The sequence below is a fragment of the Ranitomeya imitator genome, chromosome 1 (genome assembly GCF_032444005.1).
Source record: "Ranitomeya imitator isolate aRanImi1 chromosome 1, aRanImi1.pri, whole genome shotgun sequence".
Lineage (NCBI taxonomy): Eukaryota > Metazoa > Chordata > Amphibia > Anura > Dendrobatidae > Ranitomeya > Ranitomeya imitator.
This window is the reverse complement of record NC_091282.1, coordinates 691,940,485-691,956,246: the sequence shown is the minus strand read 5'-3', so window position 1 is coordinate 691,956,246 and position 15,762 is coordinate 691,940,485. Positions and strand designations below refer to the sequence as shown.

Sequence of the window (15,762 nt, the reverse complement as noted above, 5' to 3'; positions counted from 1 at the left end):
CTTCTTGCTTAGGGAGACTTCGCTTTTCCCAGAAGGCACCTGGAATATGCAAATTATCCTCCTCAAGCTTGAATCCCTGGTTTGGTGATGCTTTCCAAGCAGCTGGTCCCGGCTGTACCCAACGATCTTCTTGCTTAGGGAGACTTCGCTTTTCCCAGAAGGCACCTGGAATATGCAAATTATCCTCCTCAAGCTTGAATCCCTGGTTTGGTGATGCTTTCCAAGCAGCTGGTACCGGCTGTACCCAACGATCTTCTTGCTTAGGGAGACTTCGCTTTTCCCAGAAGGCACCTGGAATATGCAAATTATCCTCCTCAAGCTTGAATCCCTGGTTTGGTGATGCAAATTATCCTCTATGCTAGTGTGAAGAGCAGAACAAAAATGATTACCTCAATGAACAAAAATAAAAAAAAGAATTTGTGATAAATATTGACCTGTCCATTCAAGGACATTTTAGCTATAGTATGAAATCCTGTTTTTCTTGTCTGTGGAATTGCCTTTGTACTGTTTGTTGTGAAACTGCCGCCCACGAAACTGTTTTCTTTTCTTTTCTTTCTTTCCTGTTTTGTCTCTTTGTTTAAACATGCAAAACTTGTATAACCACTAAACCTACTGAAACAGCTATATAAAGAAGGGATAGGACATTGAAGGCAGGCGTGCTTCAGAGACTTCCCAGTGATACACTATACAAGACGTATTATTTCTGGTGATTCACCACTTCCAAAGGCTGCTCCGACTGAGTGTGATCCCGACATTTCCTGGCGCCTGAACAGGGACCCGAGGTCTGTGTATTCCTTCAAGAACACCGGCAGAATACGAACGAAAAGAGAATCTGGGATAATGGACGGCAGATGAACAAAAACCTGGCCAGGTAAGAGACACTGTTAGATCTCTTATATCTGCCCTGCACTGTCCGTAAGATTTTCTGTGTCGTGTTCTTTAGCGGGTAGTTCTAGTAGAGGAGGATACCTATAGCTCGGGTTCTTGAACTATTTAGGAATTGATCACCTCACGGAGTACGGCATTGAATGAGAGTGAATGTGAATAGAAGGTGTGTGGAAGTTGGGAATAGCCCTATAAGCCGCCCAGGGGGTTGAAACAGAAGAAGTGACTGTCCCACTGGGCAACGTGGTTGCGTCCTTTCGGGGAGACCTCCGCGCCTATGTTCAATCTCTGATCCTGTCTTTGACAAAAACCTGGTGACGGATAAGTGTATGATAGTATGAGCCCAGGACAGATAAATTAGCCTGGGACAAGAATACGTTGTATGTGATAGTATAAGCCCAGGACAGATAAATTAGCCTGGGACAAGATACGTTGTATGTTCTTTTTCTTTTTCTGTCTGGTTGCATTTGTGTTGTTTGCTATAGGTGTAGGAATCAGGATTTTCTTACATCAACACAGTTTAAACATCCTAGCTCCTTAGGAAGAAGGTAACGAGGTATTCTCATACCCAAACGCCACCTAGGGCAAGAAAAAGACATCCTAGCTCCTTAGGAAGAAGGTAACGAGGTATTCTCATACCCAAACGCCACCTAGGGCAAGAAATCTCAGGATAAGAAAATGGGGAATAAGCAAACAAAGTCGGAACCAGAAGAATTAGATATCTATACTATCATAAAGGAGAGAAGTGGTGAAGATGCCACCAAGGGGCTGAAAAAGATTTTTAGTAAGTTTGGAGTTACTAGGGCAGAAGCTTTTAGTAGAAAACTATGGGAAGGAATTCAGGAAAGGAAAAAAGGCATAATCAGAGACAAGAAATGGATAGATCAGATCCAAGCATTGATTGATGTCTCTAGGGTAGCAGAAAATGAGGGATGGACATATAATCAACAGAGTAAAAAGTGGTGTATTAGACCCACAGGCTGTGGAGAAAAACAAAATGTGGAATCTAAAAATACCCCACCCCCATACCTTAACCCACATGCCCCATCTTTTCCCCAAACACCACCTCAAAGTTTAGCCGGACCAGGAGGATGGGTATGTCCGCACTGTGGACAACAAAATTCAGACTGGAGAAATGATTGCCTAGCCTGTGGTACACCTAGACATGGCGCTGTACTTGCCCCTGTTAGGGTAGTACCAGGACCCTTTAGGGAACCTGGTGCTGACGGAGTAATGGGAACTAGATATCACCTAACTCGACAATATTTTCCTTGGTCCCCCGCTGAAGGCATGTCTCTCTTGCATAACGCACCAGATCCCACCCAGTGTCCAGTTAGATTTGCACAATATATACAGCAAATTATGCAGACTCACGCTGGAGTTTGGGCAGATGGAGAAGAATTATGTAGAATGAAAATGACTCCTGGACTCTTCCAGGAGCTATTAGCAAATCTACAGGTACATAGGCCCCAAGCAGGAGATGGTGCCTTACAAACGATAGAATCAGGTACACAATTTGTAGGTCACTTAATGGTTTTCATGAGGGAGAGACAGAGGCAGAGAGGAACAACGGGAGTGGTGGCTCAGAAATCTGGACAATCAGTAGACGAATATTATCTAAGTGTAGAAAATAATTTCAGAGATGAAGGCATGGATCTAACCGCTCCAGGAATGATGAGGTTAGTTACAAAAACCTTTATAGATGGATTGTCTCCAAAAGTGAAGGAAAAGCTTAAGGCCGCAACCCCTGATTGGAGAACCTTGGAAGACCCACACCTGGCTAGACAGAAAGCTGTAGGGATAGAAATGGACTTAAGAGAAAATTCTAAGCCAGTAACAATTGCACAGGCTAATACTGGCTCTGCTAATCAAAAGTTTACTTGTCATTACTGTAAGAAGCCAGGACATTTCCAAAGGGAATGTAGGAAGAGAAAAACAGATATAGATTCAGGAACCTTTGTACCCAAAAATAGGATAAATAACCCAGTGCCTGATCAAACAGACAGCTCAGAATGACTGAAAGTTATGCAGGTCTCTCTTCCTTCTAGAAGACCAATAATACAAGTTGAAGTTGAGGGTAAAAATGTACCTTTTCTGATAGATACGGGAGCAACATCCTCCATTTTAAATCAGGACTTTTTACCATATCCTGACAATATATCCTCAAAGGTTACATATGCAGAAGGGTATGATGGTAAAATTCAGGCGTTGCCCTTTACAAAACCTTTAAATGTGAGCTTTGGCCCTAAAACTTTTGTATCCCAATTTTTATTTGCTAAAGGTGCACCTACCTGCTTGTTGGGTACTGATGTCTTAAGTAAAATGCATGCAAACATCCATTTTAGAGAAGATGGCACAGTTATGCTGACCATCCCTGAAGATGCAGAAACTCTGGAACCATATGTTAGAATACAGGCAATGGAGGATTTTCCCGAAATTTACACTCAACAAGCAAAAATTGACTTGTCTCGGGTTCCTGACAGCCTATGGGCAAAAGGAGACACTGATGTAGGATTTTTATCAGTAGCTCCTATACTGTTAGAAACTGCCCCGGGAACCATATTACCTCAGCTTAGGCAATACCCCATCAGCGCCCAGCAAGAACAGGCGATTTCTCAACAAATTCAGGATTATGTGTTACAAGGTGTTTTGGTAGAAATCAGGTCACCCGCCAATACACCCTTATATCCTGTTAAAAAGAAAGTGTCCTCCAAAGAAACTATGGTGAAATATCCCATGGTGCACGACTTACGGGAAATCAATAAGGTTTGGCCCCGGTCACCCCTGTGGTACCGAATCCTCATACCTTACTGTCTCAAATTCCCAGCACTGCTGCATATTTTACGGTAATTGACTTATCAAACGCATTTTTTTCTGTGCCACTACATAAGAACTGTTGGCATTTGTTTGCCTTTACATTCAAGGGTAAACAATTAGCATGGACAAGATTGCCACAAGGTATGGTACACTCACCAACTTTGTACTCTGAAGCAATGCAGACCGTGCTAAAAAATTTCATCCCAGAACCAGGAGTAGTCATTCTACAGTATGTAGATGACTTACTTATTTGTTGCCCTGATGAACAGACGGCAGTTACCTCAACTGTTAATTTCTTAATTTTCCTAGCGCAAGAAGGCTGTAAAGTAAATAGACAGAAACTCCAGGCTTGTCAACAAACAGTCGTGTTTTTAGGTCACTGCATATCACAGGGCATCAGACACCTCACACCTCAACGTACGGAAGCCATACGTAACATGCTTGAACCCAGGAATCACAAACAGCTGCGTGCTTTCCTAGGTATTGTTTCACACTGTAGACAGTGGATCATACATGCAAGTCAACTCATGCAGCCTTTATATGACTGTATTGCCAACACACCATATTCACTCAGTGAAGAGGCTAAACAGTCATTTTCCTCTTTGAAAACAGCACTGGTATCAGCTCCGGCTTTGGGACTCCCAGACTACACTAAACCTTTTCAATTGATGGCAGCTGAGATATCCTCACATGCTACAGGGGTGCTCACACAAAAACATGGAAACAAACAGAGACCTGTGGCATACATATCAGCTCATCTGGACCCTGTAGCTAGAGCCGCACCTTCTTGTGTAAGAGTAGTAGCCGCAATTTCACTGTTATTAGATAAAGCTTCTGAGATTGTTCTTGATCACCCACTTCTAGTTCAGACCACTCATGATGCACATGGCATTATTTTCGATTTTGGCGTAATATGGAGAGCCAGAGGTTATATGACTGCTTCAGGCCAACCTGTTAAACATGCCTCCCTCATTAGACAGATTCTGGAGGCAGCACAAGAAACTAAAGAAATAGCGGTGATAAAGGTAGCTGCACATGTGAGACTCGACACCGAGGAAGCCAGGGGTAACGATAAAGCCGATAAGGCAGCAAAACAGGCAGCACGTAAACCCTTACATCATGCCCACACACTAGATAGCTCTGAAGATGATGAGGAAAGATTGAAGGAAGCTCAGAAACAGGTAGACGACGAAGAACGAGGGCAGTGGCAGAAAAAAAAGGCAGAAGATCAGCAAAGATTATGGAAAAAAGGAACTTTGTTGTGTTTACCCAGAGCCTGGTACCCCGCAGTGGCAAGTGACCTCCACCTACCCACGCATGTGTCGGCAAATGGTATGACGCTCAAGGTAAAAGAAAGGTGGTTGGCTCCAGGCTTTGGTAATTTTGCTCGGAACATGTGTGCTGCATGCGCTATATGCCTGGCACACAATCCAGGTCAGGCCATTAAAACCCCAACCAAGCATCATGTAAGACCACTGTATCCCTTTCAAAGACTCCAGATCGACTACATCCAACTTCCTAGGTACAATGGATACGAATATGTGCTTGTGTGTGTGGACATGTTCTCAGGGTGGCCAGAGGCTTATCCAGTTCGTAAAGCCTCAGCAAAAACTACTGCCATTAAAATAGCACATGAACTGATACCCCGTTACGGCATGCCTGAGGTGATCGAGTCAGATAGGGGTACCCATTTTACTGGGGAAATATTCCAGAATGTTATGAAAATGTTGGGAGTAGAAAACCAGTTTCACACTCCATATCATCCACAGAGTTCAGGTAAAGTGGAAAGATTAAATGGGACAATAAAATTAAAAATCCAGAAGGCCATGGCAGAAACAGGAAAGCCTTGGACCGAGTGTCTACCACTTGCCCTGTGTTCCATCCGAAACACCCCAAGGGGGAAAGCTAAGCTGTCACCACATGAGATTCTTTTTGGTAGAGCAGCAAATTTGGGTTGTTATTTTCCACAACAACTGATGTTGAATACTGAGACTTTAACTGCTTATGTACAAGAATTACAAAAACGTTTAACTAAAGTGCATTCGCAAGTTTTTGCTTCCCTTCCAGATCCAGAAAATCTCGAAGGAGGCCACAAGTTGGAACCTGGTGATCAAGTCTACGTGAAAAGACACACCAGAAAGACTCTGGAACCGAGATTTGACGGACCTTTCCAAGTCCTGTTAACAACTCCAACAGCAGTCAAGCTTGAAGGAAAGGCATCATGGATACATGCAAGCCATTGCAAAAAAGCAGTATAAGACTCATGATATTGATGTTAATAATGTTAACCTCAACGGAGGCATGGGAAAGACTGAATTCTCTAGCCCCTTTGAACAATAGATTCGTACAACGACTCAGGGATCAGTATGACAAAGACAATGACCAAAATAAGGATAGCTGGTGGTCAGATACCTTTTCTTTTCTTAACCCGGCCAATTGGTTCAGAGGGATCGGTGGGTGGGTTACCGGGATTATGCAAAGCCTAATACATACAGTTATGGTTATTGTAATTATATATGTATTATTCAAGGTTGTACTCAAGGGTATCTCGGTATGCACAAATAAATTTTGTGTAATGGATGCGAGAATATAAAGTTTTTTTTTGTAATATCACAAAAAGAATGACTAAAATGATCGACAAGGTTTTGAATGGAATATGTCAAAGGGGGGATTGTGAAGAGCAGAACAAAAATGATTACCTCAATGAACAAAAATAAAAAAAAGAATTTGTGATAAATATTGACCTGTCCATTCAAGGACATTTTAGCTATAGTATGAAATCCTGTTTTTCTTGTCTGTGGAATTGCCTTTGTACTGTTTGTTGTGAAACTGCCGCCCACGAAACTGTTTTCTTTTCTTTTCTTTCTTTCCTGTTTTGTCTCTTTGTTTAAACATGCAAAACTTGTATAACCACTAAACCTACTGAAACAGCTATATAAAGAAGGGATAGGACATTGAAGGCAGGCGTGCTTCAGAGACTTCCCAGTGATACACTATACAAGACGTGTCTTGTGTATTATTTCTGGTGATTCACCACTTCCAAAGGCTGCTCCGACTGAGTGTGATCCCGACACTAGCAGGAACGCGGGATGCAGTGACGAGCAGCAGGCAGAGCAAGCGTTAACGGGTTTTATATATATAATTATCTCAACAGTGAATACTCCACGCAGGGAGTAAGGGGGTGTAAATATACGGGCCCACAATGTGTATATAGCAATAAAGTAACTACAACGGGTGAAATAACAGGTTAATTTATCAGTCTCTGGTTCCTGGACGATGGTGGCTGGAAAATCCCACGATGGCGCTGTAGGTAGTGCAAGAAGTCTCTTAGCCAGTCCTGGAGGAAAGGGTAGCACTGTCTCTGCATCCTGGTCTTCTTTCACGTGGCCTTGTGATCCTGGAACGGGCTGCTGAACAGTGAAAGCTCTGCTGCACGGCTGAGGATGTACAAAGTCCCGGACTGCAGGTTGCAGTCTCACCGCCGCGAACAGCGTGCAACGCTGGATCAGCGATACCAAGAGAGACCGCAGGTGTTAGATGTACCGACCGGTTAGTGATGTTAGGGTCGGAGAATATCGGGGAGTCTGTCTCAAGAGAGACACAGTCTGTATGTGCAGGGGATGATACGCTGCAAAGCGGGCCTGTCAATTGGCGTTGGACAATTGCTTCTCCTGTAGCACACGCTGGGTCCCCGCCAAAAGCCCCGTTTTCGCGAGCGCAGTCTTTTTTATATCACACCCACCCCAGCAGTCAGGTGCAAAGGTCTACTCCAGTCAGAAAGTGCTTCTTCCGGCAACAATGGTGACAGTTCCGTCCCGGACACACAAGAGAGACTACTATTCTGGTCCATCTTCCTACATATAACAGTTTTTTTCTGCTGCTTTTAATCCCCCATACATTAGTAAAAAGGTCAGAATTTATTTAGATGAATTAATACAGAATGAGGAGAAAAAACTATGGCACATGGAGGTAGCGTACGTACCCACAGCGGGCCACAGGTGTTTTAGTTAGGCTCATATGTATGAGCTCCCATAGTGTACACACAGTATGGAGACAGCAATGGAGGTAAAAAAAATGTGACATTTTATTGCAGCTCTTCTCATACTGTATAAGATTTCTCAAGTCCTCAGTAATGGCAGCTTCAAAGCTTCAAGTAATGGTTCAGTGACCGTGAATTATATTTGTCACTTCTCTTCTTGCAATCCCGTCTTATGCCTCACTGTATAACCCTCGAGTTATTTCCAAGTTGCACTCTGACCCTTGTAAGGGATACAGAAAAATATACCAAGATGATGCTTGACATGGACATGAATGTAAATGGTTATAATGCATCATACAGCTTCCATGTGCAGTACTAAACAGCAGCCACTAGATGGCACTCTAATACAAGAAATCATGGAAGCAGTACTCATTGGGATGAAGCTCTTCTACAAAACTGTAAATGCCCCCAGATGGCTAAAAAGATTATTTCCAGGTCTAAGCACCTCCTTAGACTACCCATCAATAGTGAAAGGTTTGGCAGTCACTCTAAAGTGTATGGAGGTGTCATCCAACTAGATGTCAATTGTTTAATATCCTCACATTTTGCACAGCAGTATTCACCGGCAAAAGATTGTATACACGTGACAATATGTACACTGATGGCATTGTCAACAGTGGAGCTCATTTTACTAGTGGGGATGACACGGATAAAAGAAACAAAGGAATATTTACAACTACAATCAGTGAATTGTTACAAGTCCGTCCCTTCTTAAATCTCTGAATACAATGTAACGGAATCCCAAGTCAAACACTTAAGACAAAACACAATTTAATGATTTAAAGAAAAGGTTAAATGATAGTGGTTATCCATGTAAAAGAATTGAAAAAGTCATGTGTATGGCTCGACAAAAAGATAGGTCCACGCTGTAAAGATGAAAAAAAGAGAAAAAGAAAAAAAACGTAATTCTGGCGTTTTTACTTTTTTTCTCCTTACTCTGTTTAATGATCAGGTTAATTATTTTTTTATATTGATTGGGCGATTCTGAACGCAGCGATACCAAATATGTGTATGTTTGATTTTTTTATTGTTTTACTTTGAATGGGGCGAAAGGGGGAGATTTAAATTTTTATTTTTATTTTTTTAAATATTTTTTTAAAACTTTTTTTTTTTTACTTTTTGCATGCTTCAATAGTCTCCATGGGAGACTAGAAGCTGCAGTTGTCTGATTGCCTCTGCTACATACAGGCGATGATCAGATCGCCTGTGTGTAGCGGAAATGCTCACTTGCTATGAGTGCTGACCACCGGGCGGCGCTCATAGCAATCATTCTATGACAACCATAGAGTTCTGCTGGAGTTTTGTAAGAGTTTTCCTTGTTTGTCGGGTGATTGCTGATCTGTATAGACAGGCAGATGATAGTTGGACATGAGAGCTCATATGGATGAATGCTCGTTCCCCAATTCTTGGCTTGTCCAAATGGGCCTTTCTTTCAAATGGGTTGTCCGACAGTTTAGGAAAAGTAATGATAAACAGAAGAACAAGCCTTGCTGCCCTAGACAAGCATTGATGACCACTAACCTACAACTACGAACGCTTTACATTGTGTGATGTTATACTTGGCAAAGTGAGAAAATTTGGGAGAATAGGAGACATTTGACATCTTGGTTATTGGAACCAATGCGTTCACGTCCTGTGTCTGACACTTCCTTGCAAAGAACGCTATTGTCTTTAGATTCCATCACTGAAATGTATTGGTCTGCGCTTGGCAATGAGTATATTGTAGACACAACATGAAAAAAATGAAAAGTGATTTTTTCGCCTGTATTGCTGTCCTCACCTTGAGTTGCATTAGATGCACATCAACATGCTTGCTTTGAGGGTCTTCTTGCACAGACTGTGTAAGTCCTCTTACTCTTTCAGCTGTGCATCTTATCCAGGTATCAATTTCTGGCAGGTGTAAGATAATTTTCCAGTCTGCCCCAGTATGAACTGGAGGTGGCCTTTCGGAGCGCTGGACACAATCGTGCCCCAAAGGGGGCTCTATTTCACATGAGTCGCCAACATTAGGGTCCATGGTGTCGGCTTCTTGGGATCCAGTAGTCTTCAGACTCATGGCCTAGAGCTAGTCATACCTACGAGAGTAAAAAAATAGAATGTTTTCACAACATGCTTACAGTAGACGTTTATCAATACAAATGTCACTAGCAAACGATTTCATTACCAGAATAATAAAATCCACAATCTAGATTTTGTGATACCCACTTATTGTTGTCATACAAAGATCAAATAATGGGGAAGATCTGAATGGGGGTGAGGGTGATGGTAGGTGTCACCTGTAAGGGTTGTGTAAGGACACAACAGTGGTAGAAGCCTGATGTGCCGTATCTGGAGAAGAGCATCGTCCAGATAAGTTTTGGCATGTTAAAGATTCTCACAATGAGCGGCCTGCACTCACAGGATGAGATCTGGAGAGTATAAGGCTACGTTCACTCATTGTATTTTTGCTGCATTTTTATGCAACTTTTAAGCAATGAGACTTCAGAAATCTCATGCACACATAGTTTTTTCTTCCTGACTAAATTGGAAAACTGCCGAGTTTTTGAAAGAAAAACTTCTTTCAGCATTTTTGCGATTTTTTTTACCCCCCTCCACCCATAGAACGCAATGGGTAAGTGCCAAAATGCTGCGCAAAAAAAAAACACGTGTATCAGGTTTTGCTGCATTTTTGGTGCAAAAACCTAAGTTGCATCATATGTTTTTTTGGGGGGGTACTAACCTTTATCAGCATGCACAAAAGACAGCAAAAGCTGATTTTTGTAAGTAGCGTATTTACTGCTAAGACAGCAGGTTTAGTCTGCAGAAACAAAGTAGCATAAACAACGTGTGAACATAGGCTAAGTGTCACACTTGTTTTTTTACCTTGAGAAAGGAGCCGCGTCTGACGCCAAAATGCATTGATGTGAATAAAAACCTTACTTATGTTCTCCAGATCTCATCCTGCAGCCCGCACAGCGTGATAGTTTCCACTTTGCTTTGCCAAAGATCAAATAATTGTCATATACAACATTGCCCAAACAGCAGCCGTCACTCCCTACAATACTTGGATAGTACCAGCACGCTGACTTGGAGAACCTGTCACCTGATTCATGCTGCCAAACCCGTGGGGGCATGGAGTAGAGCCTGCCGACCTGATTGCACTTTGGTATACCTCTCTCCAGAGTTTTGGCAGAAAATAATGTTAGAAGACCCGGCTGGGGCCAAAGCCAGAGATTAGAGTAGTCCAGCACCGCCCCCAATCAGCTCCCCCCAGCGTCACTCTAGGTGATTGACAGGTCTCTGCCATGTGTGTACTTCGTGAGAGACCTGTCAATCACCTGGAGTGGTGCTGGACTTGTCTCATCTCTGGCTATGATCCTCGGCCGATTCTCCACACCATATTATTGTATTAATACTCAGAAAAGACTGACAGATCACTTTGACTTACACAATGGAACTGTTTAATTAGTGTTCACATAAGTGACCGCAATCAGTGTCCCCTTCTTCCTTCTAATATTTCAACGTGTGTTAAGAAGTAGGGGACACTTGGAGGGGACTTACTAAAAAGAATGAAGAAAAGGAATAAATAAAAAGAATGAACATAACTTATAGTTCCAAAGATATGGAAAGGTAGTGTAGATTGATTTCTTATGCATCTTGGACATGAAATGAACATGAATTATATGTAATATAATTAGGAAATACGCATAGATCTCATAAAAACAGGTATATATTATATTCCCTGAGCTTGATAGTTTGGGAATAATCATGAAATATATGTAGGTAATAGAGGAATGAACACATATCCCATATAAATAGGGGTATAGTATATTCCCTGAGCTTTATAGGGGGGAATGAACATGAAATATATGTAGATAATAGAGGAATGAACACATATCCCATATAAGCAGGTGTATATTATATTCCCTGAGCCTGATAGGTGGGGAATGAACATGAAATATATGTAGATAATAGAGGAATGAACACATATCCCATATAAGCAGGTGTATATTATATTCCCTGAGCTTTATAGTTGGGGAATGAACATAAAATACATATAGATAATAGAGGAATGAATACATATCCCATATAAACAGGTGTATATTACATTCCATGAGCTTTATAAAACAGGAAAGGGATACAAAAAGATATCCAAGGAATTGATTATGCCAGTCAGCAGCATTCAAACTGTGATTAACAAATGGAAAATCAGGAGCTCTGTGAAAACAAAACCATGATTAGGTAGACCAACAAAAATGTCATCCACAACTGCCAGGAAAATTGTTCGGGATGCAAAGAAAAACAAACAAATAACATCAGCTGAAATACTGGACTCTCTGAAAACTAGCAGTGTGGCTGTTTAAAGATGCGCACAATAGAGGCATTTGAAGAAAAATGGGCTGCATAGTCGAATCGCCAGAAGAAAGCCATTACTGCGTAAATGCCGCAAAATATCTTGCCTACAATACGCAAAACAGCACAGAGACAAGCCTCAAAACTTCTGGAACAAGGTCATTTGGAGTGATGAAACAAATAGGGCAGCACACTGCAGCGCCAAAACATGCAAACTTGAAAACACGAAATTTTTTTAAACTGCATTACTGCACTAGAAATATGAAAAATGAGAGCTTTTAGCGCATAAAAATGGCCAATTTTATGTGTACCTGGTAGCCACGTTACGGCATCTCTCTTATACGAGGACCTCGTATAAGAGAGATGCCGTAACGTGGCTACGAGGTACACATAAAATTGGCCATTTTTATGCACTAAAAGCTCTCATTTTTCATATTTCTAGTGCAGTAATGCAGTTTAAAAAAATTTCGTGTTTTCAAGTTTGCATGTTTTGACGCTGCAGTGTGCTGCCCTATTTGTTTGATTATATACGAGTTGGCGACTCTGGGTTCAGCACCTGTTCACACTGTGTCTATGTTTGGATGTGCAGATCAGGTTTTTTGAAATTTGGAGTGATGAGACCAAAATTTAACACTTTGGCCACAACCATAAATGTTACGTTTGGAGAGAAGTCGACAAGGCCTATGATGGAAGGAACACCTTTGCTACTGTAAAGCACGGAGTTGGATCGCTGATGTTTTGGGGATGTGTGAGCTACAAAGACACAGGAAACTTGGTCAAAGTTGAAGGAAAGATAAATGCAGCACGTTATCAGCAAATACTGGAGGCAAATTTGCACTCATCATCGCGGAAGTTGTATATGGGACGTACTTGGACGTTCCAACATGATAACGATCCAAAACACAAAGCCAAGTCGACCTGTCATTGGCTACAGCAGAACAAAGTGAAGGTTCTGGAGTGGCCATCTCAGTCTCCTGACCTCAATATCATTGAGCCACTCTGGGGAGATCTCAAGCATGCAGTTCATGCTAGACAGCCCAGGAATTTATAGGAACTGGAGGCTTTTTGCCAAGAACAGTGGGCAACTTTAGCATCTGAGAAAATTGAGAACCTCATCCACAACTACCACAAAATACTTCAAGCTGTCATTGATGTTAGAGGGGGCAATACACGGTATTAAGAAATGGGGTATGTGAACTTTTGATCAGGGTCATTTGGATGTTTTGGGTTGTCATTATGATTTAAAAAGAGAAAACACAGTAGTTTGACAATAAATACCTTCACCCAACCACTAATCATGAGTGAAGAAAAGGTTTTGGTGTTATCATTCATATTCTCTGAAAAAAGGCCAAGAAAGCAAAAGTTCTGCCGGGGTATGTAAACTTTTGAGCACAACTGTATATAATCATTCAACATCCCCATTGACACTTCCCAGTCAGCGCGCTTCCCCTCGGTGACATAGCACGTCACCAGCGCTGGAGCTTCACCACGTGCTGACCACCGGATCCCCATAGCACCTTTGTGCACTACTCACCCCAGGCCTATACACTGCATTTAATGTTGGTGATAGCTATTATATCAGAGGGACTTCCCTACTGGCCATATGCATTACCCATTACCCTCTCATTCCAGATAAATTGAACTGTTCTGAAGAAGGTCCACCTGGGACCGAAAATGTTCAAAAAACAAAATGGTTCTATGTCTGGATAATAATAAACTGTAATTCTTGCTTTTCCCAAATTTTTGAGTGTCGAGTTATTCTTGGACATTCCACAAACTTACACACCCTTGCAGAAATCTCAAGCACCTTGATTTACACTCACTTTCTGAGTGCCTTCTCACTCTTGCAGACATAGGTTCCTTACCCAGTGCAGATGTTGCTGCCACTTTATATAAAACCACAACAGCTGCAGCTTTCGAATCGGTCGCCCCTCCTCACACATACCAAAGCTCACACAATCAACAGGCAACCCTGGCACACCAACCTGACTAAAGATCTGAGATGGGGTTCCAGGGTTGCTGAGTGGCGCTGGAATAGATCCCACTCCAATGAGCACATCTTCAAATTCAGACAGTCCCTCACCACTTTCAAGTCCACACTCACTGCAGAAAAACAAACATACTTCTCATCATATCCTCCGTCTCACAACTCTAAACACTTTCAATTCTCCCCTCCGTCCCTCAGCTCTCATAACAGCTGAAGACTTTACCTCATTCTTCAAGCAGAAGATTGATAACATCAGAGAAAGCTTTGGTCTACAGTCCCCACAGCCCCTCCTCATAACTACTCAGCCCTCCTCCTCCAAAACCAGCTTTTCCACCATTACATAAGATACACTTTCCTCTCTAATCTTCAAATCACATCTCACCACTTGTGCACTTGACCTGATCCAATTCCATCTCACCCTACATTCTTCATAACAGCCCATCTCGTCAACCTATGAATAACAACTGGTTTCTTCTCCTCTTAGTTCAAACATGCCTCAATCACAGTCATCCTCAAAAAGCCCTCCCTTGGCTCGTCCTCTGTGTCTATCTATTGCCCCATATTATTTCTTCCATATGCCTCAAAACTACTGGAACAATAAGTTCATCTTGAACTCTCCTCCAAACTCTCTTCCTGCTCCCTCTTTGACCGCTTACAATCTGGCTTCCGCATCATTCCACTGAAACTGCCCTGACTAAATTCACAACGACTTACTAACTGCCAAAAGCAAGCAACACTACTCTGTGCTGCTCCTCGTGAACCCGTCCTCTTCCTTCGACACTGGACCATTCCCTCTTATTACAGATTCTCTTATTTCTTGGCATCACAGACTTGGTCCTATCTTGAATCTTCTCAAACCTAATAGATGGGATTTTCAGCATCTCCCACTCATATACCACCTCCTTATCTCGCCCCCTGTCGGTCTGTCCCTAGGGTTCAGTTTTAGGACCCCTGCTCTTCTCCATCTACACTTTCGGCCTGGGACAGCTTGTAGAGTCCTATGGCTTTCAGTATCATCCCTATGCTGGTGACACACAGATCTACCTCTCTGGACCCAATATCACCTCCTTAATTACCAGAATCCCACAATGTCTGCCCGCTAATTCATCCTTCTTTTCCACTAGATTTATAAAATTTAACAGGGACAAAACAGAATCCATCATCTTTCACTTAACATCCCCAACAGAAATATACCATCAAAGTCAATAGGTGCTCACTCTCCCCAGTCCCACAGGCTCGGTGCCTTGAGGTAATCATTGACTCTGACTCTCCTTTGAATCACATATTTAAGCCCTTTCCACTTCCTGATGACTCCAAATCAAAAATATTTCCCGGATCTGTACATTCCTTGATCAAGAATCTGTAAAAACACGAGTACATGCCCTAATCATCTCCTGCTTCAACTACTGCAACCTCCTGCTCTGTGGCCTCCCTTCTAACACTCTCGCAACCCTCCAATCTATACTAAACATTGCTGCCTGACTAATCCACCTATCTTCCTGCTATTTCCCTTCCTCTCCTCTGTGTCAATCCCTTCCTTGGCTCCCCATTGCCCAGAGACTCTAGTTCAAAACCCTAACCATGGCATACAAAGCCATCCATAACCTATCTCTTCCATGCATCTTTGACCTATTCTCCCGTTACTTACCTGCATATGCAACCTCTGATCTTCAAAAGATCTTGTTATCAACGCCCCTCTTAT

The 15,762-nt window shown here is 42.3% G+C and overlaps 1 protein-coding gene across 1 annotated transcript in view; it reads right to left on the bottom strand.

Annotated features, from left to right (window-relative positions):
• Positions 1 to 15,762, bottom strand: part of AKAP6 (A-kinase anchoring protein 6) — a 606,671-nt gene that overhangs the window by 477,151 nt on the left and 113,758 nt on the right. Inside the window, exon 2 of the mRNA XM_069730511.1 lies at positions 9,522 to 9,816. Coding sequence (XP_069586612.1) covers positions 9,522 to 9,797 — 276 coding nt within the window. The 5' untranslated portion in view covers positions 9,798 to 9,816. The remainder of the gene's footprint in view (positions 1 to 9,521; positions 9,817 to 15,762) is intronic.